This window comes from Podarcis erhardii (genome assembly GCF_964252035.2).
Source record: "Podarcis erhardii genome assembly, chromosome: 14".
Classification (NCBI taxonomy): domain Eukaryota; kingdom Metazoa; phylum Chordata; class Lepidosauria; order Squamata; family Lacertidae; genus Podarcis; species Podarcis erhardii.
The window spans coordinates 51833328-51858389 of NC_138503.1; the positions used below are offsets into that span (position 1 = coordinate 51833328).

The window sequence follows — 25062 nt, forward strand, 5'->3', positions numbered from 1 at the left end:
GTTTTTGTCAAGCTCAGACTGGATGGCTTGTCTGTGCATGTTCCAAACCTTGCTTTCTGCGGCTAAGATAGTAAGTTCTTTCAAGAAGCGTTTTTGGGGAGGGCCAGCTTTGAATGCAGAAGGCATGCAGGTGTCACTCTTTGGCATCTCCAGGTAGGGCTTGGAGAGACCCTTCTGACAACCTTGGATAGCATCTGTCATTCAGTGTAGACAGCCGTGAGCTGGATCGATCAACAGTCCCCCTTGCTATAAGCTTCTTTAATTGCTAAGATGTGGGTGCATTTTGAGTTTGGACCATGGGCGTAACCAAGAGGGGGCAGGGGGGCAGCTGCCCCACCTAAATCAAGTAAATCAATAAAAATACTTAAATTAGCAGGTTCTTGCCACCTAATATGAAACCTGCCCCCACCCCCCCAAAAATCCTGGCCTATGCCCATGGTTTGGAGGCCAGCTTACCAAGAGTTTGGGGGGTTTGAAGGATGCTCAGCCTGAAACCTTCAACATACTCGCTAGGGAGCAGGTCCCATTGCACTCAGTGGGGCTTGCTCCTGAGTAAACCTGTTTATGCTTGGACTGGAATAGAAGCCACATCTTGATCCTGCAAGGAGCACGAGTCGCCAGCTAGTTTCTTTTGCAGAATCAAACGTGGGGAGGGTGGCAATGCTTTTCCAAAGCTCCGCTGGATTTCAGTGAGGGGCGCCTAGGGAAATGCCTCCAGCCAGGTCTGTCATATCTCAATCAGCTTGCAAACACGTGAAGATCCCTTATGCCAGCTTCTCCAACCTGGGAAATACATTGGGGGGGGGGAGTTCAAAGCATCTAGAGGACACTAGGGTGGAGGAAGGTTGCCTTACAGCAGCCATGCAGCCCAGCATTGCAACCAGAAACAGCTGTCCAAAAGGGTTTCCCCCTCTTCAATCCTTTAAGAGCATGAGAGGAGCCTGCAGCTGGATCAGGCCAATACTAGTCCAGCATCCTGTTCTCACAGTGGCCAACCAGATAATAATAATAATTTATTATTTATACCCCGCCCATCTGGCTGGGCTTCCCCAGCCACTCTGTGTGGCTTCCAACAAAATATTAAAATACCATAATGCATCAAACATTAAAAGCTTCCCTAAACAGGGCTGTCTTCTAAAAGTCTGGTAGTTGTTGTTCTCTTTGACATCTGGTGGGAGAGCGTTCCACAGGGCGGGTGCCGCCACCAAGAAGGCCCTCTGCCTGGTTCCCTGTAACTTGGCTTCTCGCAGTGAGGGAACCGCCAGAAGGCCCTCAGCTCTGGACCTCAGTGTCCGGGCAGAACGATGGGGGTGGAGATGCTCCTTCAGGTATACAGGACCGAGGCCGTTTAGGGCTTTCAAGGTCAGCACCAACACTTTGAATTGTGCTCAGAAACCCGCAAGCATGGCCTGAGCAAATGAGCCACAGTCTCCTCCTGTGGCTTCCAGCGCCTGTCTTTCAGAAGCCTTGCTGCCTTCCAGCACAGCCATTGTGGATAGCAGCCACCACGATAGCCCTCTCCACCACAAATTGCTCCAATCCTCTTTTAAAGGTTCTGGTGTTGACTGTGGAATTAACTCTGGGGCCTTCTGCTTGCAAGAATGATGCTCTCTTCACTGGGATCCAGCCCTCCCCAGTTAGACTACAGCCTAGGTCAGGCACCTAAATACAGTGGTGCCTTGCAAGACGAAATTAATCCATTCCGTGAGGCTCTTCGTATAGCGGTTTTTTCGTCTTGCGAAGCAAGCCCATTGACAGCTTAGCGGATTAGCGCTATTAGCGGTTTAGCGGCTTTTAGCGGATCAGCTGATAAGCGGCTTAGGGCTTAGGAAAAGGGGGGAAAAGGGGGGGAAAAACCCCGCAGGAACTCGCAAGACATTTTCGTCTTGCGAAGCAAGCCCATAGGGAAATTCGTTTTGCGAAGCGCCTCCAAAACGGAAAACCCTTTCGTCTAGCGGGTTTTCCGTCTTGCGAGGCATTCGTCTTGCGGGGCACCACTGTAAACTCGCTCACAAAATGAGTAAGCTTCTCCAGGGTTTGCGACTGGATATTCCTAGCCCTCACTAGAGTTCATGGTGACGGAATATTGGAACATCTGCATGCAAGACAGATGCTCTAGCAGTAAGCAGCAGCCTCTTTCTGTAATGCAGGTGGTTGTTTTGGAAAGGGAGTGGGCTGGATTAGATCATTTCCTAACGAGACCTACATTTTGAAAATGCGCCTCCTCAGAATCGCAGCCGAGCAGAAAAGATCAAGGATTTTAAGTGTCTGCAAAGAATCCCCTCAACCTCCAGTCTGCTCTGCGCACTTTGCTGGTTCATTTAATAAGACGCCAGCAGAGAAAAAAGCCAGGGGGGGATTTGGGCTCGCACCGCCCTTAGAGGCCGGATCCTGCCCCCGCTCTAGTCTGCGGGGCGTTCACAGCCCACTTCAACAAGAGCTGGGTCTGGCTCCTCGTTACCAATGCAGATTCTACGTAAAATCACATTAAGAAATCCTAAAGCGCAAAATGATAACAGTGTCTGTTCATGCTGCCAGGATTCCCCAGGCACGGGAACAGCCACGAGGCATGAATTAATACCCAGAGAGATGAACCCTGCTGCATCGTGCAGTTTAATTCTGAAAGGGCAAAAGCTAAGCCAATAACAAGCAGTCCCAGAGACTGAGAATGACTGCATCTCTTAAACCGCAGAAAGCAGAGAGGCAGGCGAATATTATTATTATTATTATTATTATTATTATTATTATTATTATTATTAAGAAGAAGAAGACTATTTATTTGTAGCATTTCTATCCTACCCTTAATTCAAGGGTAGCATATGTGGCTATCCCTCCCCAATCCTATTTTATCCCTCACAACAGCCCTGTGAGGTAGGTTAGTAGACACTGACCGGTCACGGACTTCCAGTGAGCTTCATGGCTGAGCTTGAAATTGGGTCTCTCTACTCCATTTATCCATTTATATACTATCATAACCATCCATAAGTTCATTGTGCTAGCCAAAGGCCATGGCAATTTCATAATTACCAAATTGCAACCATAGTAAAAACATACACCAATAATATAAAACAAACACCAGTGATAAGAAGAGAGGTCAGAAAAACCGTCAGCTAGCTCAAAGCTAGCTCAGCTTCAGATCAGTCCCCAGAACAACTTACAGCAATGTTATCTAAGCCTCTGTTACAAATCTTTTTTTGTGGGCAGTGCATAAGGAAGGCCTTCATGTGTCACTGAACTATTAGTGACACTCAAGAGAAACTGAACCATTTGCACTGAAGTGCATCTACTGCCATGTACAAGCAAAGATTCTGGAAATTGATCTCTTGGATCCCTGTATAAGGGGCAAATTAACCAAATAATGCACAATGTATTCCGCCTGTAGCTGACCACGAATACAAAACCTGCCATCGTGTGGGACCTTACGAAAGCAGCCATCCAAGACTGCAGAAGGCATCATTGAATCGCATCTCAACAAAAGCATTTCTTACAAAGAAAGGCTTGGGTTTAGTCAAATAATAGGCTCCAAAAAACTTGGATTTCAAAAATGGGTACTGTGGAGAAAAATTAATTGCATGCCCCTTCCAGATTCTATCTATGTATATATCTACCAAGAAGAGCTGAATTCTGCAGTCTGTACAGTAAGCCCACTAAGCAAATATTCATGTTTGCTTATCTTCTATCTTTATTTAGCTTTTGCTAACAGGGAGGAACAAGCCACACCCCCCCGATCACAGGTGCCTTACGCCCCTCCTGGGCAACGACTGCCCACCCTCAACTCCTGAGCCTCCCCCGATCTGTCAAAACAAAGGGGGAATCTGTACCACCGGAAGACCCCGGTGCACCTTCGGCAGTGGTGGCGGAAGCGGGTAGCAAGCAGCTCCTGAAACCAGCTAGAGCCAACTGTGCTCCAAGGCTGGCTTCGGGCTGCTGAGGCTGTTGCCGCCATGTTTCCCGCGGACAGATTTGCAAATCTGGGGACATTCTGGGGACGGAATTTGTCCGGGGACAGATTTGCAGAACCGGGGACTGTCCCCGGGAACTGGGGACGTCTGGTAACCCTACTCTGGGCATTTTCAGCTGGTCACTTTCTCGTACTCCATCCTCACTGTCTTTTAACGGGTGAATTTTGTGGCTGCATGACCCTGATTGGTTCCATTTATTGTTCACTCCAGTAACTTTGATGGAAGGGTGGTTTACCTGTATCTTAATAGATACATAATGAATTAAATCTGAGCGTCCAGACTACAAGAACCACTGCCCTACAGGTATCTGGTTGGCCACTGTGAGAACAGGCTGCTGGACTAGGTGAGCCATGGGCCTGATCCAGCAGCCAGGATCCTCGTACGTTTTCAGTGCATTTGGGTACCAGTTGCTGGAAACCCCGGAGCGGAGGGTGTTCTGGTCTTGCTCACGGGCTTCTCTCCATCTCCTTGGCCACTGTGAGGATGCTGGACTAGGGGGGGCCCTGGCCTGATCCGGCCCCAGGGCTCTCCTAACGTCCTTCCCGGCTGCAGGGATAACATACTTGGCTCCTAACCTTGAACGCTCTTGGGAGGAAAAGGCTTGTTAAAAGCATTTTCCGGATGCCAGGGATGCAAAGGCTGGAACGCGCAAGACTTGCCAATATGTTCTGAGGAAGGGCCAGTCAAATTGCAACCGGGGTGGTTTGTTTTTCCTGCGGTTTGTTTTCCTATCACGCCCCCACTTTCCCCAACATTGCCCCCCTCTTTCTCATCGGAGCCCCCCACCCCTCCTCCTGCCTCGCCTGATCTCTCCCCAGTCCCCACCCCGCCTCTCCAGCCGGCGGCGCGCAAACCCCATCCGCCCGGCGCGTCACGGCTTCGCCAGCTGCCCCCGCTCCGTCTCCCGCTCGCCCCAGCCGGCCTCCCTCCCTCCCTCTCCGTCTGCAGGAAGGGAGATCCCCGCGCAATCCCAGCTGCGTTTGGAGGGAGAGCGAGGTAAGTGACGGCCGCTTCGCCGCCGCCAAGCGCTGCAGATTTGCAAGAGAGGCGGGCGAGCGAGCGAGCGAGGAGGACCCCCGTTGCAAATCGCGGAGGAGGAGGAGGAGGAAACGCTGCTCGGCATTCTTTGCAAAGTGGCTTCTCCAGATCCGGGGAGGTGGCGGGAGGAGTTTGGGGACTCCCCACTCCCTGGGGAGAAAAGGGCAGGTGCGTCGCGCACAACTGCAGGAAATGCTGGCGAGCCACGTCGTTGCTCAGGCTCCGCCAAGTGCCCGAGTCTTAGGAAGGGGCTTCGCTCATCTCCGCGTCGACGCGGGAGATCCGCTTCCCGGCTTCGCCGCCGCCGCTCGACCGGGAGAATTCAGTTGCCTGGGGCTCCCGTTGCCCTTCGCCTGTCATCGGACGGGAAGAAGGACAAGCGTCGAGCAACTTGCGACAGGCTCGGGGGCAGAGGCGTTGCAGATCGGGAGGTGCTGCAGCGGGGTGTGAGTGAACGTGAGAATGAGCCCGGGAGGGAGTCGCGTTCCGGGGACCGGCGCGCACGCGGGTCGGGAGAGCGTGACGGGCGGGCACCCCGTGTCCACAGTGCCAGGCCGAAAAGGGGAAAGGGGTCCCAAGGGGAGGGGGTGCGATCGGCGCCAGGGTTATCTCTAAACTCGCAGGATGCGCCAAGAGTGGCCGGTGTTCTGCAAAATAATACCTCCGCCCGCCCTGGTCCTCTGGAGGCCCTTCCGTTAACCTTTACATTCATGTAAATCCCGCCCCGCCTTTTTAATAGATGGAGTGAGCGCTTCTGAAGCAGGCAGCGTGGTTTAGGAGCCTAGGAAGCTGCGTTGCCGATCTAGATCAGTGATGCCAGCACTGGCCGGCAGCAGCACTCCAGGGGTTCAGAGGAGGCATTGCTAGCCCTAGACGGAAATGCTGGGACCTGTTGCATGCAAAGCAGGTTCTTTAGCGGTAATCTACAGCCGTTTTGTAGGGTATCATTAAACAAAAATACTGTCCCTCCCAAAAAGTGATATAGAATCAGAATAGTAGTGGTGGAAGCGACCCCACAGGTAGTCTAGTGTCTAACCTCCTGCAGTGCAGGAATCACAACTAAAGCATTTATGACAGGTGGCCATCCAAGGTCTGCTTAAAAACCTCCAAGGAAAGGAAGTCTGCCATCTTCTGAGGAAGTCTGTTCCACGGCTGAGCAGTTCTAGCTCTTCCAGATGTTTAATCTGGAGCCGCTTTCTTCTAACTTGAATCCACTGGTTTGGGTCCTACCCTCCAGAGCAGGAAAAAAACAAGCTTGCTCCATCTTCCATGTGGCAGCCCTTTAGGATAGCCATCAAATCCTCCTCTTTTCCAGGCTAAACATACCCTGCTCCTTCAACCGTTCCTCATGAGGTTTGGTTTCTGGACCCTTGATCATCTTGGTTGCCCTCCTCTGCACACCTTCCAGCTTGTCAACATCCTCCTTAAACTGCGACACCAAGAACTGGACACAGTACTCCAGTTGTGGTCTGACCAAGGCAGAATAGAGCAATACTATGACTTCCCTTGATTGGGGCACGATGCTTCTGTTGATGCAGCCTAGAATAGCATTTGTACTTTTTGTTGCTGCAGCACACTCCCAGCAGTCATTCCTTCTGTGGTCACTGCTTTGCATGGACGGCCAGAATGACCACCAGGCACTGTGACTGTCTGCAAAGCATTCCCATACGGCAGTGTTAATGTTGCCAGACTTCATGTCGCGTTTGCAGACATCTTTGTAACACAGAGTTGGTCTGCCGTTGGGCTTGGTGCCCAAATCCAGCTCCCCATAGAGCATGGGTTGGCAAACTAAGGCCTGGGGGCTGGATCCGGCCCAATTGCCTTCTAAATCCGGCCCATGGACGGTCTGGGAATCAGCGTGTTTTTACACGAGTAGAATGTGTGCTTTTATTTAAAATGCATCTCTGGGTTATTTGTGGGGCATAGGAATTTGTTCATATTTTTTTCTTCTTCAAAATATAGTCCAGCCCCCACAAGGTCTGAGGGACAGTGGACTGGCCCCCTGCTGAAAAAGTTTGCTGACCCCTGCTGTAGAGCATGCCCCTGGGGATCCTGCCATCTTCCATTCTGTGGACATGGCCGAGCCAGGATAGGAGTGTGAACACACTGGGAATGTGGACTTGGGAGAACACATTTTGGTTTGAGACTCTGCCCTGCCATGTAAAACCCCAAATCTTCCTGATGCAGCGCATATGAAAAGTGTTGAGGCATGCTCAACAGGCAAGCCTGGTAGACCTTCGTCTTGCTACTGGATTTTAGCATCACCTTTCCCCAAAGCCTTTTGGAGAAGAAGAAGAGTTTGGATTTGATATCCCGCCTTTCACTCCCTTTAAGGAGTCTCAAAGCGGCTAACATTCTCCTTTCCCTTCCTCGCCCACAACAAACACTCTGTGAGGTGAGTGGGGCTGAGAGACTTCAGAGAAGTGTGACTAGCCCAAGGTCACCCAGCAGCTGCATGTGGAGGAGCGGAGACGCGAACCCGGTTCCCCAGATTACGAGACTACCGCTCTTAACCACTACACCACGCTGGCTTTTGGAGAGGCAAGCTGTGGCCGTAGCTGCCTTACTGGTACTCTTCTCCAGCTCTTCTCCTGTGATGCTGGCGCTGGGAGGGGAGACAGTTTGGGTTGCTTCCCCAGGAAACAGGAAGGAGCCTCTGCAGACTGTGTGTAGGTAGACTCTTACTGCTTCTCATCACAGCACAATTCCTAGGAGCCACACACATCCAACTGTGAGTTACAAAGGGCTGAGCAATCACGTCGCAAACCTGCAGCTTCGCGGGTAGATTAAGGTTACCAGACGTTCCCGTTTCCCAGGGACAGTCCCCGGATTTACAAATCAGTACCCATAGAGAGGGATTAAGGGATGCGGGTGGCGCTGTGGCTTAAACCACAGAGCCTAGGACTTGCCGATCAGAAGATCGGCGGTTCAAATCCCCACGACGGGGTGAGCTCCCGTCACTCGGTCCCTGCTCCTGCCAACCTAGCAGTTCGAAAGCACGTCAAAGTGCAAGTAGATAAATAGGTATCGCTGCAGTGGGAAGATAAACAGCATTTCTGTGCACTGCTCTGGTTCACCAAAAGCGGCTTAGTCATGCTGGCCACATGACCCGGAAGCTGCATGCAGGCTCCCTCGGCCAGTAAAGTGAGATGAGTGCCATAACCCCAGAGTCGGTCACAACTGGACCTAATGGTCAGGGGTCCCTTTACCTTTACCCATATAAAATCCATTGAAATTGAAAAGTGTCCCCGGATTCATTGAAAAAAAATCTGGTAAAACCTTAGAGTAGATCCATGTTCAGCTATGTCACAGTGCTCCAATTTCCCTATGCCTCTTTTTAGTTGCCTGTCGTGTGAACACGGGCCCCTGGTGCCACACAGGCTCCTGTTTTGCTTTTTTAAATCTTGTCTTGCATTAAAAACAAGGCCCGTTTATGCAAAGTATCGGGTCTCGCCGGAGAAGTGTGAACAAGGTGCCCCTGAGCAGTGTGGAAAAGCTGCCGTTCGCCCGTGGGTTTTTATTCAGAATGGTTTTTATTCTGAGAAGCTCTGCATGGTGACGGTCTGTGTGCATGTCCTTGTCCTCTGTTCTGGGCACATGGGAAATGGCAGGAGAAGGAGACTCCTGAATGTCTGCCAGGGCTGGGGGGGACAAACAGAACAGAGAGATCACTAAAATGAACAGCCAAGTGGAATATGCAGCTTTGAAACAGAGTGACATAGCGGGGGGAGGGTGGGGAAAGAAGCCCCTGGCAGAGTTGCAAAAGCCACCTGAACCTGTGAGCCAAATACGGCTTGCTTTAGCAGAGCATCATTATGAACTTCAGTTCATAATGTCCCACTCATTGCACTCTCTGATTTACAAATGGAAAATGAAGACTGAGTGGGTGGCTTTGCCCAACGCCTTTAGCGACAAGCGATGCTAAACTGGATTTAGTGCTCCTCGTTTTCAAGGGGTTCAGCCAGAACACAGTAGAATGCGGCAGCTAGACTGGTGACTGGGAGCGGGACCACATAACACCGGTCCTGAGAGATCTGCGTTGTCTACCAGTACGTTTCCGAGCACAATTCAAAGTGTTGGTGCTGACCTTGAAAGCCCTAAACGGCCTCAGTCCTGTATACCTGAAGGAGCGTCTCCACCCCCATCATCCAGCCCAGATGCTGAGGTCCAGCTCCGAGGGCCTTTTGGCAGTTTCCTCACTGTGAGAATTGAGGTTATCAGGGAATCAGGCAGAGGGCCTTCTTGGCACCTGCCCTGTCTGACATTTAGAAGACAACCAAAGGCAACCCTCTTTAGGGAAGTTTTTAATGTTCAATTTTTTAAAATATTCCATTGGGAGCTGCCCAGAGTGGCTGGGGAAACCAGCCAGATGGGTGGGGTATAAATATTCTTATGCTTATTCTTATTAATTAAGCCACTGTGAGAACACAATGCTGGATAGATGGGCCACTGGCAAGAAGCTGCTAAGGCAGAGTCCCAGAATCCACAGCCTCTTTCTCACTCCCTTGAGCCATTCACTTGCTGCTGCCTTTTCCTATGGAATAGGTTGCCAACTCCCCCTGCTCCGAGTGTAGCAGCCCAGAGTGTTGGACTGGGGCTTAGGGGTCCTGGGTTTAAACCACCCCCCTCAGCCATGAAGCTCATTGGGTGAGAGTCTCTCAGCATAGCCTACCTCACAGGTTAGCTGTGAGGATAAAAGGGGGGAAGGGGATGATGCCCTTGAGCTCTTTGGGTGAAAGGTAGGATATAAATGCAAAACTACAGCAATAAAAGAAATGGGATATTTTATTATCATTTACAGTGGTACCTCAGGTTACATATGCTTCAGGTTACAGATGCTTCAGGTTACAGACTCGGCTAACCCAGAAATAGTACCTCAGGTTAAGAACTTTGCTTCAGGATGAGAACAGAAATCGTGTGGTGGCAGTGCAGCGGCAGCGGGAGGCCCCATTAGCTAAAGTGGTACCTCAGGTTAAGAACAGTTTCAGGTTAAGTACAGACCTCCGGAATGAATTAAGTACTTAACCCGAGGTACCACTGTATTTCTTAATTGCTTTCTAAGCAACCGTCTCAAGCTGATGTATGCTAGAGATAATTAAAAAGACAAAAAAAGCAAAAACTTTTAAAACGAACCTTAAGCCATACAAAGCAGACATTTATGGTGAAGGGCCATTTATCCCGCTGGGAAGCAGTCAGAACAAAAATGCCTTCAGTTGCTTCCAGACTGTGGGCTCCTGCAGGGATGCTATTCCACAGAACAGGGACAGCCACACTAAAAGCCCTGTTCTGAGTTACTCCGGAGGAGGCTTCTGAGATCTTTGGAACTTGCAGGAGAAACTTTCCCACAGACCACACGGGGCTACTGAGTATATAAGAGATAAGGGGAACTCGCAGGAAACCTGATCCTGAGTTGTACAGGGACTTGTACTACTGTTAAACCACTGGAAGCCAGACAGCTTTGCAAATCACCTGGAGATTCACCAGTAGACCCCAGTCTTCCTTGCAGACACTCCTGGTTTAAAGCAGTAGGGTGCAGAACCTTTTGACGTCCCACGGTTAAACTCTCGTTCTGCCACACAGTTGTGCCCTATTTTATTATGCTGCTCGTGTTTGCTGCCGTTGCTCCAGAATACGTCTTATCCAAGGAGGGGGGTGGCAGAGCAAAGCAGAGAACGAGAAGGATGGAGCTGAACCTTCAAAGAGAATAATTCATGGGTGCTTGTTGGGGAGTCGCTTGTTAGTAGCTGACTTACAAAGGGAATCATTTATGAAGAGATCATTGAAAATTGCACGTGGTGTAATTTAGGGGTGCCTGGCATGATGGCAGCCGTAAGCAATGCATTGTATTACAGGAAGGAAGTTGAACGGAGCATCATTTTGGATGGAAACGCTAAACCAAACCATTCTGCAACAGCAGATTGGGATTGGGTTTTCCCAGGGGATGGAGAAATAATCGCTATTTTTTAAAATAGGCAGGTAGATAGCGTCTTGCACCAATTTCACTTACGCGATGGCAGACTTGTGTGGATCACTGCCAATAAACAAACAAACAAACAAACAACTAAAATAAGACAGAGAAAAAGTAGGCGGGAGAGCAGGGGGAAATGGCTGGCAAGTCCAACCCTTTGCTATGCAGGAATCCTGCCAACACTTGTCCCTGGTTGGGCTCGAACCACCAACCTTCTGGTTAACAGCCAGATGCACTGACCCATCTGGGCTCCCAGCTTTGATCTCTTCTGAACCACCATCCTACAACACCTTGAGATGTTTCAGGTGATCCTCAGGGCTGGCTGGCTCCCCTGGCAAGCTCCCCTGAGAGCAGAGTCTAGTTAGATGCTGACCATGGTCTCTTCTCCTGGCAGAGGGCGGCACCACTGAAGCGGGGTCTGCCGTCAGCGATGTTGCAGTGCAGACATGCCCAAGAGTTCAGCTTTGGGCCCCGAGCGCTAAAGGACGCCCTGATCTCCACAAACCCTGTGCTGCAGGAGCTCTACGCCAAGGCCTTCTCCAGCGCTGAAAAGCTCTTCCTCTCCGAAGCGTACAACCCGCACAGGACACTTTTCTGCAGCTTGTTCATCCGGACGGCTTTCGACTGGCTCCTCAGCCACCCTGATGCCCCTGAGGACTTTGAAACCTTCTACTACTCCCTGCTGAGGAGGAAGCAGAGAGTCTACCGCAAGCACATCTACCTGCAGCCTATAGGTAATGCACCTGCTGGGTCTTTGGCACCAACTAACAAAGAGGACAGGGATGCCATGTGTGGAATTGAGGTTGTGATGGGAGAGCTATGCAAAGGAGGCAGGGAAAGAGGGATCTGTGGCTTTAGTGCCTTTCCTCTTGGTCAGGACACCTGCTTTGCATGCAGAAGGTATCAAGGTAGGGCTGGGGGAGAGCCCTGCCTGAAACCCTGGTCAGCTGCTGCCAGTCAGTGTAACCAATGCTGAGTTAGATGGACCAATGGTCTGATCCTCTGTATAAGGCAGCTTCCTATGTTCTTTAGAAGGGTGCCAGCCCTCCCATCAGATGTCAAAGAGATAAACAACTACCTGACATTTAGAAGACATCTGAAGGCAACCCTGTTCAGGGAAGTTTTTAATGTGTGACATTTTAATGTATTTTTAATCTTTGGAAGCCACCCAGAGTGGCTGGAGAAACCCAGCCAGATGGGTGGGGTACAAATAATAATATATTATTATTATTATTATTATTATTATTATTATTATTATTATTGCAGCAACAGTAGTGGCTCTGACCACAACAGTACATGATAGTCTGACTGATTTCCCTGTAGTTCCTTTCTTTGACCAGGGCTTGGTGGTGACCGAATCTTCACCTGAAATCCCTTAGGAAACAGATTGAGAGGCCACTCTTGTCTTTGGAGTCCTGCTTCAAGTCCCCATAGGGACTTCACCAGAGCCAGTACCCATCTCTAGTTTTACAATGGACCCTGTCCAAAATCCCCTAGAGCCAGTCTCGCATGTGGCTTTGGATGTAGTTGAAGACCCTGGATGTGTCTTCAACGCATTCCGAAGGTGCTGGATTTTCCTTGGTAGACAAGCAAATTGTTTTCGCTTGCAGTAAATCTTCAGATACAGAGTGCCCTCTCCCTTATTAGTGCTATTCTTCTCCGAGGAAGGCAATGACTGCTCAAAAAGTGCAAATGCCAGGCTCTTACAAAACATATACAAATAATAACATTGGAGGTTCGTGCTCTGGGGATTCTTTTCCTTCCTTGGGATTTTTCTCCTTTCTTGCATTGCTGTAGGGCATAGTCCCCACCCCCCTCAGAAAGAGCCCCAAAGGAACTGACTTGATGCTTTTGCTCTTAGATCTAAGCGACGGCCCTGCTGGGATCTCGCTGCTGGACTCCCTCTGTGGCTGCGTTGAGTCTTTCTTTTGGGGTCTCCGAGTCAAGTGCCTTCCTTCCGTCCCAGTCTCTTCCATCCACTGCTGTTACCGTCACAGCCAGGATTCGGACAGAGTGCAGCTTCATACAGGTAAGCCGACAGGAGAGCAAGTTGGGGGATGGTGAGGCATGTTACTAGGAAATGGGGCTCAAGTCTGACTTGGGAGAAGGGGGTAAGTGGGGAATTTTGCCAGCCCAGAGGCGAGAGTCAGAGGCAGGGGATCCTTCACGGCTGGAGGGTGGAGCACAGGATGGGTTGGAAGAGGAGGAGGCAGGGCAGGCAAATGAAGGGCCAGGTCCTTCCTCACCCTCCCCTGCACCACTGTCTCCCAGAACCAGAAGCGGAGTGAAAAGGGAGGAGCAGAGGAAGTTTCCACGCAGGCGCAGTCTCTGGCTGCATGCCCAAATCCTGACGGCAGAAAATACATAAACTGGTGGAGGGGAAGTGGTCCCCTGTTTCTGCAATTGCTCCATAGAGGGCAGACCTGGGAAGAGCATAGTAGATACGAGACTGCTGTGTGTGGGTATTCAGAGCTGTAGAGGTGACTTTAAGTGTGATCTTTGACAATTAAGAGCTAGCTACCACCCATGTAAGGGACACGGGTGGTGCTGCGGGTTAAACCACAGAGCCTAGGACTTGCAGATCAGAAGTCTGGCGGTTCGAATCCCCGCGACAGGGTGAGCTCCCGTTGCTTGGTCCCTGCTCCTGCCAACCTAGTAGTTCGAAAGCACGTCAAAGTGCAAGTAGATAAATAGGTACCACTCCGGCGGGAAGGTAAACAGGATTTCCGTGCGCTGCTCTGGTTCACCAGAAGTGGCTTAGTCATGCTGGCCACATGCCCCGGAAGCTGTACGCTGGCTCCCTCGGCCAATAAAGCGAGATGAGCACTGCAATCCCAGAGTCGGCCACGACTGGACCTAATGGTCAGGGGTCCCTTTACCTTTACTTCCCATGTGCATTTCTTTGGCTGGGAAGTGCCTTTGACAGTTACCAGGAACTTGAGATCATCCTTGCCCTCTTCCCTTCTCCCTTGAGTACGTCCTTGAGTCCCCTCAACCCTCTTAGGCCAGGGATAGAGAAGCAGTGTGGCCCTCCAGAGGTTGTTGGACTCCAGTTCCCATCATCCTTGGCCACTGGCTGTGCTGGTGGAGCTGATGAGAATTGGAGTCCAGCAGCCTCTGGAGGTCCGCACAGCTTTCCCACCCTGATTTAGGCAATGTTTCCCTTTTGCCTGGACAGTAGAGGAGGAAAGGTGTGAGGCAGGGGGGTGGGAGAATAATCTTTCCATGGAAAATCATTCCATGACTAGCAGCTGCAACAGTAAGCAACCAGGTGGAGGATTGCAACCACATTTTCCTTTTGGAACATGCCCCTCCTCACCACACAAACATATTTCCATCCCTTTGTTTTCATGGAAAAAGGTGCTAACCCAAATTGGGTGTGGATTCCTGATTAGACTGATACCCTGTGGATGTGTTCTGTTCATCCTGTTCCACCCCAGCTACCCAGGAAAGGTTGCCATATATTTAAACTAAGGCTTGAAAATAAATGCTAAAAATCTCATTGGAATAACAAGTCATTACAGAATATAATGGCTTTGGTCTAAGCTACCTGAAAGCTCCTATCTCCCTATACAAACCCATCCAGGTATTAAGATCCTCAAATGAGCATCTTCTCCTGGCACCATCAATATAAGAGGCACAGTTGGGGGTGACATGGGAGAGACAGGGCCTTTTCTGTGGCTGCTCCCATACTGTGGGATTCCTTCCCAAGAGAGGTCAGACTGGCTCCCTTTACTTTGTCTTGTGAACCTCCTTGAGATCTTCAGGTGAAGGGTAGTATATAAATTTAATATTTTATTTTTTTAAAAAATACTTTAATGCTGGTTCCATGTATTTTATGTATTTTAACTATGTTTTTCCATTAGCTAGTTTTATTGCTTTGTATTTTCGAATGGTGTTTTTAAATGCTGTAAGCTGCCTTGAATCCCATCTTGGGAGAAAGGCAGGATATAAATACAGTACACAAACAGACAAACAAAAGCCTGAAACAGGGCAGGCTCTACTTGCTACTTCTAAATTCTCTTCCAAGGGAATTGAACGATTGACAAGATTGACAAGTTTCACTGGATTGTGTCTTTTGTTTTGGCATCTTCCTTCCCCCCGTAGATGGGATCCTGACCTTTCTGAAGAACAACAAGCCCATGGATGCCCTCTGCGTCTTGGGTCTCACCCTTGCCGACCTCTACCCCTGTGAAACGTGGAGCTTCACCTTCAGCAAGTTCTTGCCTGGCCAAGGTTTGTCCAGGGATGGGGAGGAAAACACCTCCATAGACCTCTTAAAAAGAGAAGCAGTGTGGTGTAGTGGTTAAGAGCGGTAGTCTCGTAATCTGGGGAACCGGGTTCGCGTCTCTGCTCCTCCACATGCAGCTGCTGGGTGACCTTGGGCCAGTCACACTTCTCTGAAGTCTCTCAGCCCCACTCACCTCACAGAGTGTTTGTTGTGGGGGAGGAAGGGAAAGGAGAATGTGAGCTGCTTTGAGACTCCGGAAGAGGAGTGAAAGGTGGGATATCAAATCCAAACTCTTCTTCTTCTTCTAGTAGTGCCGAGGCCGTATGCTATGGTTACCAGATTTTTTTCAAATAATCCAGGGACACTTTTTTTTTTGAAGCTGAGAAGCAACAGGGAGTCAGTAGTGGGGATGGTGAGGCAAAAGAACATATGCATATTGTATAAAGGTGCAAAGCCCTTCTTTCGCACCCTGTGAAACATAAATGCACAGTTTTTAAAAACTGGGCAACAGCATGCCACACGCCTGTGACTCCCAAGCCTTCCCCAATCTCCTGCCTCCTTCCTCCTTTGTTTTGACTGATTGGGGCAGGCTCGGGAGTCACAGGTGGGTGGCTGTTTCCCAGTTTTTTTAAAAAAACCTCTGCACATTTATGTTTCACAGGGTGCAAAAGAAGGGCTTTGCACCTTGCCTGGCAAAGAAACCACGTGCCTTGCACTCCTCCTGGGCAACGCCTGCCCGCCCGTGACTCCCGAGCCTCCCCCAATCTGTCAAAACAAAGGGGGAAGGGGGCAGGAGATCTGTACCACCGGACATTCCTGGTTCCCCTTCAGCAGTGAAGGTGGCAGAGAGCAGCTCCTGAAGCCAGCCAGAGCCAACTGCGCTACCAAGCTAGCTCCAGGCTGCTGAGACTGCCACTGCCACGTTTCCCAGGGACAGATTTGCAAATCTGGGGACATTCCAGGGACGGAATTTGTCTGGGGACAGATTTGAAAAACCGGGGACTGTCCCTGGGAACCGGGGATGTCTGGTAACCCTACTGTATGCCCTCTGGGGAGGGAGCTCCAAAGATGCGGAGCCACCAGTAAAAAGGCTCTGTCCCTGGAACCCACCAGTCTAACAGCACAGATGTAGTATCATCTCCCTCTCTACAGGAAAGGACCGTAGTTCAGTGGCACGGCATCTGACTTGCAAGCTAAAGGTCCCAGATTCAACCCCCAACATCTCCTGACAGGGCTGAGAGAGACACCTCTCTAAAACCCTGCAGAGCTGCCAATCTGTGTTGACAGTACTGATTTAGATGGACCAACCAATGGTCTGATTTTGTTGCCTATGTTCCTGTGCTCTTCTTTCAACTTGCCACACCCAAGCCCACCTTTTCCACGAAGCACTTCCTTAACATCCACACTCCAGTCTTCATTCCCAGAATAAGCACCTCTGGCTGCATCTGCTCACATCTATCACCTGTTGCCCTTGGCTCTCACCTCCGTTTGCAATCCCAGGGATGGCAGGAGTTGCAGTCGCAGGTTGACCACTCCCATTTGGGACTGTGAGCTCCTTGGAGTGCGGGGTGTGATGCTGAAGCCAGATGCACACAGGTGGGGAATTCATGGCTATAAGTGGCTACTAGGCACAATGGCTCTGCTCTGCCTCTACAGTTGGGAGGCAGCAGCAGCAGCAGAAGAAGAGTTTGGACTTGATATCCCGCCTTTCACTCCCCTTTTTGTTGTTGTTTAGTCATTTAGTTGTGTCCGACTCTTTGTGACCCCATGGACCAGAGCATGCCAGGCCCTCCTCTCTTCCACTGCCTCCCACAGTTTGGTCAGACTCATGTTAGTAGCTTCGAGAACACTGTCCAACCATCTCGTCCTTTGTCGTCCCCTTCTCCTTGTCTATGGAGACTAGCCCAAGGTCACCCAGCAGCTGCATGTGGAGGAGCTGGGAAGCGAACCCAGTTCACCAGATTACGAGTCCACCGCTCTTAACCACTACACCACACTGGCCCTCTTCTGTGCTTCTGAATACTGGTTGCTAGAAACCGCTCTTGTGCTCGGATCCTGCCTGTTGGTTTCTCACAGGCAGCTGGGAGAAGAGGATGCTGGGCCAGCAGAGCCACTGGTCTGGTGCAGCAGGTTCTTCTTAAGTTCTTAATGTGTTTGCCCCTCCCTGTATATTTTTGACTGGATTAATTTAAGAGCGAAACAATGATCGATTGTGGTCTTCTCCTCCTGAAATCCCGCCAGTTCTTCCGCTATTCTGCAGTTTTCTATAACTTGTTGTTCCGGTTTCATTAATAGTTGCCAAGCGTTTAATGTGGCAAGGATATCAATGAGGTTCTTTGGGTGGTTAATTAGTTGGACAGCCTCCACCCCGCTTTCTGATATAGAGGAACCCTGGTAAACCAACCAGATGGACATTAGGCAGTTTGCTTCAAAAATAAAACAAACAAACAAAGGATCCTACCAGATTAATTGTAATTTAATTCATTTAGCTCTACCAGCGCTTTTTTTTTTTTTGCAGCACAGTTATCAACCGTGCTGCTTTTCCAACTGCTTGTTATTTTGCTTTTAAAATCGGGTTTTATTGCAGTTTAGTAATCTGGAATTCTATATTTTAAGCTGCCTGGGAATTGATCTGAAATAATAAAATAATTACTAACGAAATGCCTGTGAGGGTACACTAGGCAAAGCTACCTGTGGCAGAGCATCTTCTTGTCTTGTGCAGTCAAGTGCCAGGTGCCTGGGTGGTGCTGTATAAACTCTGCGGCTCAGTAGGCCAGATCTTTCGGTCCCTCCGTGGGCAGGTAGGTGAGTCCACCCACTTGTCAATCATCTGGTGTTATAATGACATCAAAGTTGACCCACGGGGGTCAGGGAGGGGTTTTTCCACCAGCATGTTTCCCATAGCAGGGATTCCATCATGCCCTCTGGATTGTGGATGCCCGCTGCCGGAACATGGAAGTTGTGGTGGCCGGCAGCTCCTCTTCTTCCTCAGCCAGTGACACACCCTTTTCCATGATGGAGGGGCTCTGTGTCCAAGCTCCCCCCCCCGAAAAGGGTGCGTTGCTGGTTGGCTGTGGAGGGTGGAACTGAACTGTTTCTCTCTCAGTGGCAGCACCACAGCCTAACAGCAGCTTTTCTCATTGACTTTGTGGGTGCCCAGCCCCCACAATAATATTATTGTGGGTGCCCAAGCACCCACAGCATGCCGGAGTTGGCTCTTATGCCCCATAGGGAACACAGTGGCAAAGCAGCATCTTCTTGTTGTTTAGTCCTTTAGTCGTGTCCAACTCTTCATGACCCCCTGGACCAGAACACGCTCAGGCACTCCTGTCTTCTACTGCCTCCCGCAGTTTGGTCAGACTCCTGTTTGTAGCTTCGAGAACACTGTCCAACCATCTCGTCCTCTGTCGTCCCCTTCTCCTTGTGCCCTCCATCTTTCCCAACATCAGGGTCTTTTTCAGGGAGTCTTCTCTTCTCATGAGGTGGCCAAAGTATTGGAGCCTCAGCTTCAGGATCTGTCCTTCCAGTGAGCACTCAGGGCTGATTTCCTTAAGAAATGATAGGTTTGATCTTCTTGCAGTCCATGGGACTCTCAAAAGTCTCCTCCAGCACCATAATTCAAAAGCATCAATTCTTTGGCAATCAGCCTTCTTGGTGGTTCAGCTCTCACTTCCATACATCACTAGCAGGGCTGAATTCTCTGTTCATCAGTTAAATGCTACTACTTTGGCTGAATGTGCAAGTTCCCTATGGGGAACTGGTGGGCACAGCCAGTGCAGAATTGAACTCTGTTCCCGCACCCATCAGCTTATGTCAGCTGTTATGTCAGTTGATTGACAGCCGGGCCTGGTTTTGGAGAAATGGCCTTGTGGGCAAAACTGGACACCCTGGCAGGCCAAGACTGGCCCAGAGGCCAGAGATGCCCAACTCCTGCTATAATGGACTTATTTGAATATTAAAGTTGCATGCAGCAGCGTATTAAAAATTGAGTAATTATGAACTTTTATTTTTCTGCTTGTCAGTCTTTTATAAATTTAATGAACTATTTTTTTTAAAAAAGAAGTCAATAAGATATACTACTGAGCATTATTCTGCCTGCAAAGTTCTGCACAATTTGCTTAATGCATTCTGAGGCAGCAAGGCTCCTTGAGTACACGTTTACCACACACTCTCCAGCAACAAAACCTCCTATAAATTGGTACTTAACCCCTCACTATTCTATATAGGCATAAACCAAGCCGCAGTCATCCTCAGCTCCATCTCTCTCTTGCTTAATGCTTAATTTTTAGAAGATAAAACAATGCTGGGATCAGACTGACATCTGTCCATCTTCTCTATATATTTCAACAGACTTCATTATATGACAGATATCTCTATACCCAGATGTGTAACGGTGGTTTTCCTATCTGGGTGGGTTGTCTGGGCGTTTGAGGAAACGAGGCTGATCTCTCTCTCCCCTCTGGTTTCCTGCCTCCGCAGAGGTGGGGGTCTGCAGCTTTGCCAGGTTCACGGGCGACTTCCCCCAGATGGGTTGCACCACATTAAACCCAGCGCCATGGAGACAAGAGGTTCATGACGGAGTTATGGAGCACGCCAGACATCAGGCGTTGCTGTTCAACAGGCTGGAGATGCTCCAGTGTTGCAAGGTGAGGCGTGCAATATTTCCCCAAAAGTGGAGCACCTGCGTTGCATGCAGAAGGGCCCAGGTTAAGTGCCCAGCAATTAAAAACACAGACAAAAGGATCTGGTACACTGCCGGATTTACATATAAGCTAAAGAAGCTATAGCTTAGGGCCCCACTCTCTTGGCCCCCCCCCAAAAAAAATTAAAGGAAAAAAACTGGTTGTACATTTCCAAAATATAAGATAAAAAACAAATAAAATAAAACCTACATACAACAACAGTGTTTTGTTCCTAGTAATGGGGCCCGCCTGCTAGCCTGTTCCCTCAAATATCACTGGTTTGCTCATTTCTATATATAGGGTGCCTACATTCTGCATGGACTGGTTGCAGGGCAACATGTAGCATGCAGCTGCAAACTGCAGTGCAGAACAGTTGAATGTAGGTCAAGCTGTTGTACCTGTTATCTAATATTAAAGAGTGCTTGTAGAATGATGATCAGGCAGTGTAGACTAAGGGTATAAGCATATATTCAACACAAAAAAACAGTGACAATTTGTTGTTGACTAAACAAGCTATAGCTTATGGCCCACTCTCTTGGGAACCCCCAAAAAATGTAAAGGAAAAGAGAAACTGGGTGTACATTTCCAAAATATAAGATAAAAAACAAATAAAATAAAATCTACATACAGCAACAATGTTTTGTGTTGTGTAGGCTCCTATCTGTTATGTGCAAATGGCTTTAGATACCTATTAGGTCCATAAATTACCATATAGCATACCGTATTTTTCGCTCCATAGGGCGCACCTGACCATAGGGCGCACCTAGTTTTTAGAGAAGGAAAATACGGGAAAAAATATTCTGAATCAAATGTTGCACTAAACTATTTAAAGCAGCAAAGCGGGCAGCTCCTGTCCACTTTGCTGCTTTAAATCGAGCCTCAGAGGAGGGTAGGAAGGGGAACCATGGCTTATCGAAGCCCAGTTAATAATGCTGAGCCAGACTTATGGCCATCGAGATTAGCCTGGCCGTCTCAGTGGAAATCTGGGGAGGCTGGGGTGGACTTTCAGTGGTCAAAGTGTGGTTGTGTCTTCCTGCCCGGCATCTATTTCCTGCCCTCTTTCCCCCCTGCACCCCCGCACCCTGCTTCGAGGGAAGGAAGCGGAGCCATGGATCCTCTGCTCGCAACTGCAGTGGATTCCCTCCACTTTGAAGCAGGAAAGTGGGAGAGGAGCTGCTTACACGAGTGTAAGCTGCTCCCCTCCTACTTTGCTGCTTCAAAGGGAGCCCAGGAGGAGGGAATCTGCTGCAGCTGCAAGCAGTGGAGGATCCATGGTCCCTTTCCTTCCCTCCTCCGTGATTGCTTTGAAGCAGGAAAGTAGGAGAGGAGCTGCTTACACAAGTGTAAGCTGCTCCCCTCCCACTTTCCTGCTTCAAAGCAATCACGGAGGAGGGAATCGGCTGCAGCTTCCCCCACCTCCCGCAGAAGCCGCACGCTCTTTAAAGGGGCTGCACGGCTTCTCCTGGCTTTTCTGGGAGGTGGGGGGATTCCCCGACCTCGTAGAAAAGTCCGCAGGAGCCGCGCAGCCTTTAAAGGGGGTGCCGCTCTTGGGGGCTTTTCCCCGAGGAGGGAGAAGGGACTGATGCGGCCAGTCAGTCCCTTCTCCCTCCTGGGGAAAAGCCCGCAAGAGCGCACAAAGCTTGTGTGTGGCTCTTGGGGGCTTTTCCTGCCTGCCTCCCCCCCTGCATTCGCTCCATAGGACGCACACACATTTTCCCTTGCTATTTAGGAGGGGAAAAGTGCGTCCTATGGTGCGAAAAATACAGTATATTGAACACAAAAAACAGTGGCAATTTGTTGTTGACAAAGGACAGCTGGACATCTAAAGGGCCCCATTACCTTCAGTAGCTGAGGGCCTCATCAGACCTAAATCCAGCCCTGGTGATGGTGGAGGAAAGGGGAACCAGTTCAATGCAGGAAAGACAAACTCAATAGTGAAAGTTCAGCTTAATCTGCTTTTTCTCCCCCAATGAAAGGTCACATGCCATGAAATCTGCCACCTGATTGGCTTGGGGAATTGCCGTTGGCTCCAGTGCATCATGCAGGGGGCTCTGAGTTTGGATGAAGTTCTGCTGCGGCCGCTGGAGCCCTGCCCAATATGCCTCCGGAAGCTGCAGTACGTGGTGGGTTTCAAACTCATCGAGCGCTACAAGGTAAGAGAATCAGAGAGCAAGATGGCTCCTTCCTCTCCTTTCTGCAAGGCGGGGGTTCGTCTGGTCACCTGCTCCAGGCTGCTCATCTTACATTCCCCATCACAGGGAGATGGAAGCAGAGAAGTTGTCTGGAGAGCAGAAACCTACAGGCGGCTCAAGAGAGTCTCAGGCCATTTGCCGTGTAGGAAATGCAAGGGATCAGCCTGTTTGTGTCCCTGTGTGGCTCTCCTCATACAGGCCCTCATTCTGGCCAGGTTATGCACCCTTAAGGCACAAGATAAGGCTGAGAGAGGACTGGCCATGGAGCAGGTGCTGGTTCCAGAGGCTGTGCAGGGGCTCTGCCGGATCTGTGACCACACTCAAGGGAAATGCTTGATGCTTTAGTTCAGCTCTCCATAGACTTTGGACTGCTGTTCCCGTCAGCCTCAGCTTGTGCTTGATGGGGCCAATAGGAGTTGTAATCCAAAAGATCTAGTTGACAAAGGCTGCTTTAATCTGAGCTGAAGCAAATGCTTCAATAGCAAATTAGACCTATAATAATAATATATTATTTATACCCCGCCCATCTGGCTGGGTTTCCCCAGCCACTCCGGGCGGCTCCCAATCAAATATTAAAAACACAATACAGCATTAAACATTAAAAACTTCCCTAAAGAGGGCTGCCTTCAGATGTCTTTTAAAAGTAGGATAGTCGCTTATTTCCTTAACGTCTGAAAGGAGGGTGTTCCACAGGGCAGGCGCCACTACTGAGAAGGCCCTCTGCCAGGTTCTATGTAACCTCACTTCTTGCAGTGAGGGAACTGCCAGAAGGCCCTTGGTGCTGGACCTCAGTGTCCGGGCTGGATGATGGGGGTGGAGATGCTCCTTCAGGTATACTGGACCAAGGCCGTTTAGGGCTTTAAAGGCCAGCACCAACACTTTGAATTGTGCTTGGAAACGTAATGGGAGCCAATGCAGGTCTCTCAGGACTGGTGTTATATGGTCTCGGCGGCCGCTCCCAGTCACCAGTCTAGCTGCCGCATTCTGGATTAATTGCAGCTTCCGGGTCAACTTCAAAGGTAGCCCCACGTAGAGCGCATTGCAGTAGTCCAAGCGGGAGATAACCAGAGCATGCACCATTCTGGCGAGACAGTCCGCAGGCAGGTAGGGTCTCAGCCTGTGTACCAGATGGAGCTGGTAGACAGACACAGAACTGACCTGTGCCTCCATGGACAGCTGTGAGTCCAAAATGACTCCCAGGCTGTGGACCTGGTCCTTCAGGGGCACAGTTACCCCATTCAGGAACAGGGAGTCCTCCACAACCACCTGCCCCCTGTCCCTCAGAGACAGTACTTCTGCCTTCTCAGGATTCAACCTCAAACTGTCAGCCGCCATCCATCCTCCATCCTGCCCAAATCAGGAGTGCCCAGCCCTAAGAGAAGGTCCTAGGTAGGCATCTCTAGGTAGGGACTTCTGCCTGGGAAGCTGCTGGCAGTCCATGTAGACAACCCCGAGCTAGGTAGGCCAACGGGTCTCACTTGGAACAAGGCAGTGCCCTCTGTTTCTGTGCTCCCTGATTATCAGTGCCCTGATCTGAAATGGCAACAAGAAGCAGTCACTCCGTTTTATGTTCTCTGGTGCAGAAACTCTATGCCTGGATGCAAACTCTTTTGTCTACCTGGCCCAGCCAAGACCCGGCAGACTTGTCCGTATCGGAAGACGTTTTGCCATACAGTGCTGACTCTGGGATGGGTGGAGAGAACGATTCCGAAGCGGTGACGTCCCTCTCGGAGCCCCTGACCCCAGATACTTGCAGCCAGGCGGTTTCCACGTTGCAGGATCTTGACCTCGACGAGCCGTCCTGTTCTCTGGCCGATGCTCCCAGCCAGGAGCGACTGGGCGCTGCTCCCAAGCCCTCGGACATAATTAAGGAGTACACCCTGTGGCTGGAGATGTGCATCGCCGCTCTCGAAAAGGACGTATCCGAGGAGGATCTCTTGCAAGTAGACAAGGCGGTGGATGCCCTGGCCCGCTGGGAAATGTTCACAGGGGAGCTGCCCAGCGTCCGGAGAGACCTGCCTTTTGCCAGTGACACTGTGGGGCTGCGGAAGGTCCTTGGAGACAAATTCTCCTCCTTGAGAAGGAAACTGAGCTCCAGGAAAACAGCCAGGGGTGAATCTTCCCCTTGTCGCTGGAGATGGGAGGACAGCTAGCCCCACGGAGACACACTGCCTGTTTCTCATATTCATTAATTGTGGGTTTTGTTAGTTCCCTTTCTTCTTGTTATGCCTCTCGTCCTTTCCACTGCAAGTTCTCGTTGATTTATCAGAGAAAGAATCAAGAACTCTCCTAGTGCAATTAAAAAAAATCTTCTACTGAAGCAAGTCTTTGGTTTGTTGTATCCAAATGTGCAAATATGATCAGAAGAGTCTTTCAGGTAACCGTTGTAAGTCATATAGGGCTTTAAAAGTTTTAACCAGTACTTTAAATTGGGCCTGAAAATCAACCCAGGTAGACTATTTGTTCCAAACTTAGCATTTTTCTTTTAGGGTTTTGAGAGTTAAATGTATTTTAAGACAAGCACACTCTCCTCTCTCCCACCTCCCATCAAGTCATGAACTTTGTTCTATATAGCTGCACTCAAATTCCAAGGCTAAACCATTGACAGCCACCCCCCAAATAATGTCACCTTTTTAAGGATCCAGCTATAAATAACTTGAGCTCCTTTGCTGCATAATAAAGCAATTGAGAGGAATGCATGCTTTCCAGGCAATCTCTAGAGACACTTGGGCCTTTTCAACCAAGGAGAAGAGGAGTCGGTGTGGAAATTGTCCCTCCAACGTACACAAAGTTTGAAAAGCATCTGCAAGTGTTCCTTTAGAAACAGGAAGCCAGGATGTAGTTCTTCCAAACAAATGCAATTTAAAATTTTTAAAACCATAATCTTGCAAGCACTGCTTTTTAAAAAAAAATTAAGAAAAAGTTCTGGTACTCACCATGAAGTTGTTATACCAGAAAAAAAGAACTTCTTGCAACCATGCTAAATCTC

At 49.7% G+C, this 25062-nt stretch overlaps 1 protein-coding gene across 4 annotated transcripts; it reads left to right on the forward strand.

Moving 5' to 3' along the window:
- The first annotated feature begins 4819 nt into the window (after positions 1-4819).
- AMZ1 (archaelysin family metallopeptidase 1) lies at positions 4820-24393 on the forward strand. 4 transcript variants are annotated; one of them, XM_081839868.1, is made up of 7 exons: positions 4820-4958; positions 11363-11702; positions 12830-12997; positions 15076-15204; positions 19679-19845; positions 21858-22034; positions 23657-24393. In XM_081839868.1, the coding sequence occupies exons 2-7, from the start codon at positions 11399-11401 to the stop codon at positions 24224-24226; spliced, it is 1515 nt and encodes a 504-aa protein (XP_081695994.1). In that variant the 5' UTR covers positions 4820-4958; positions 11363-11398; the 3' UTR covers positions 24227-24393. The 4 variants fall into 4 exon arrangements, with proteins under 4 accessions (XP_081695994.1, XP_081695995.1, XP_081695992.1 ...); XM_081839869.1 differs by having other exon boundaries at positions 4844-4958; positions 23701-23901; XM_081839866.1 differs by lacking the exon at positions 4820-4958 and adding an exon at positions 5093-5168.
- The last annotated feature ends 669 nt before the right edge of the window (positions 24394-25062 follow it).

Coding starts and splice junctions, on each gene's coding strand:
- AMZ1 (XM_081839868.1), top strand. CDS start 11,399: ATGTTGCAGTGCAGACATGCCCAAGAGTTCAGCTTTGGGCCCCGAGCG. Junction 11,703..12,829: donor CATCTACCTGCAGCCTATAG/GTAATGCACCTG, acceptor TTTTGCTCTTAG/ATCTAAGCGACGGCCCTGCT. Junction 15,205..19,678: donor CAAGTTCTTGCCTGGCCAAG/GTTTGTCCAGGG, acceptor CTGCCTCCGCAG/AGGTGGGGGTCTGCAGCTTT.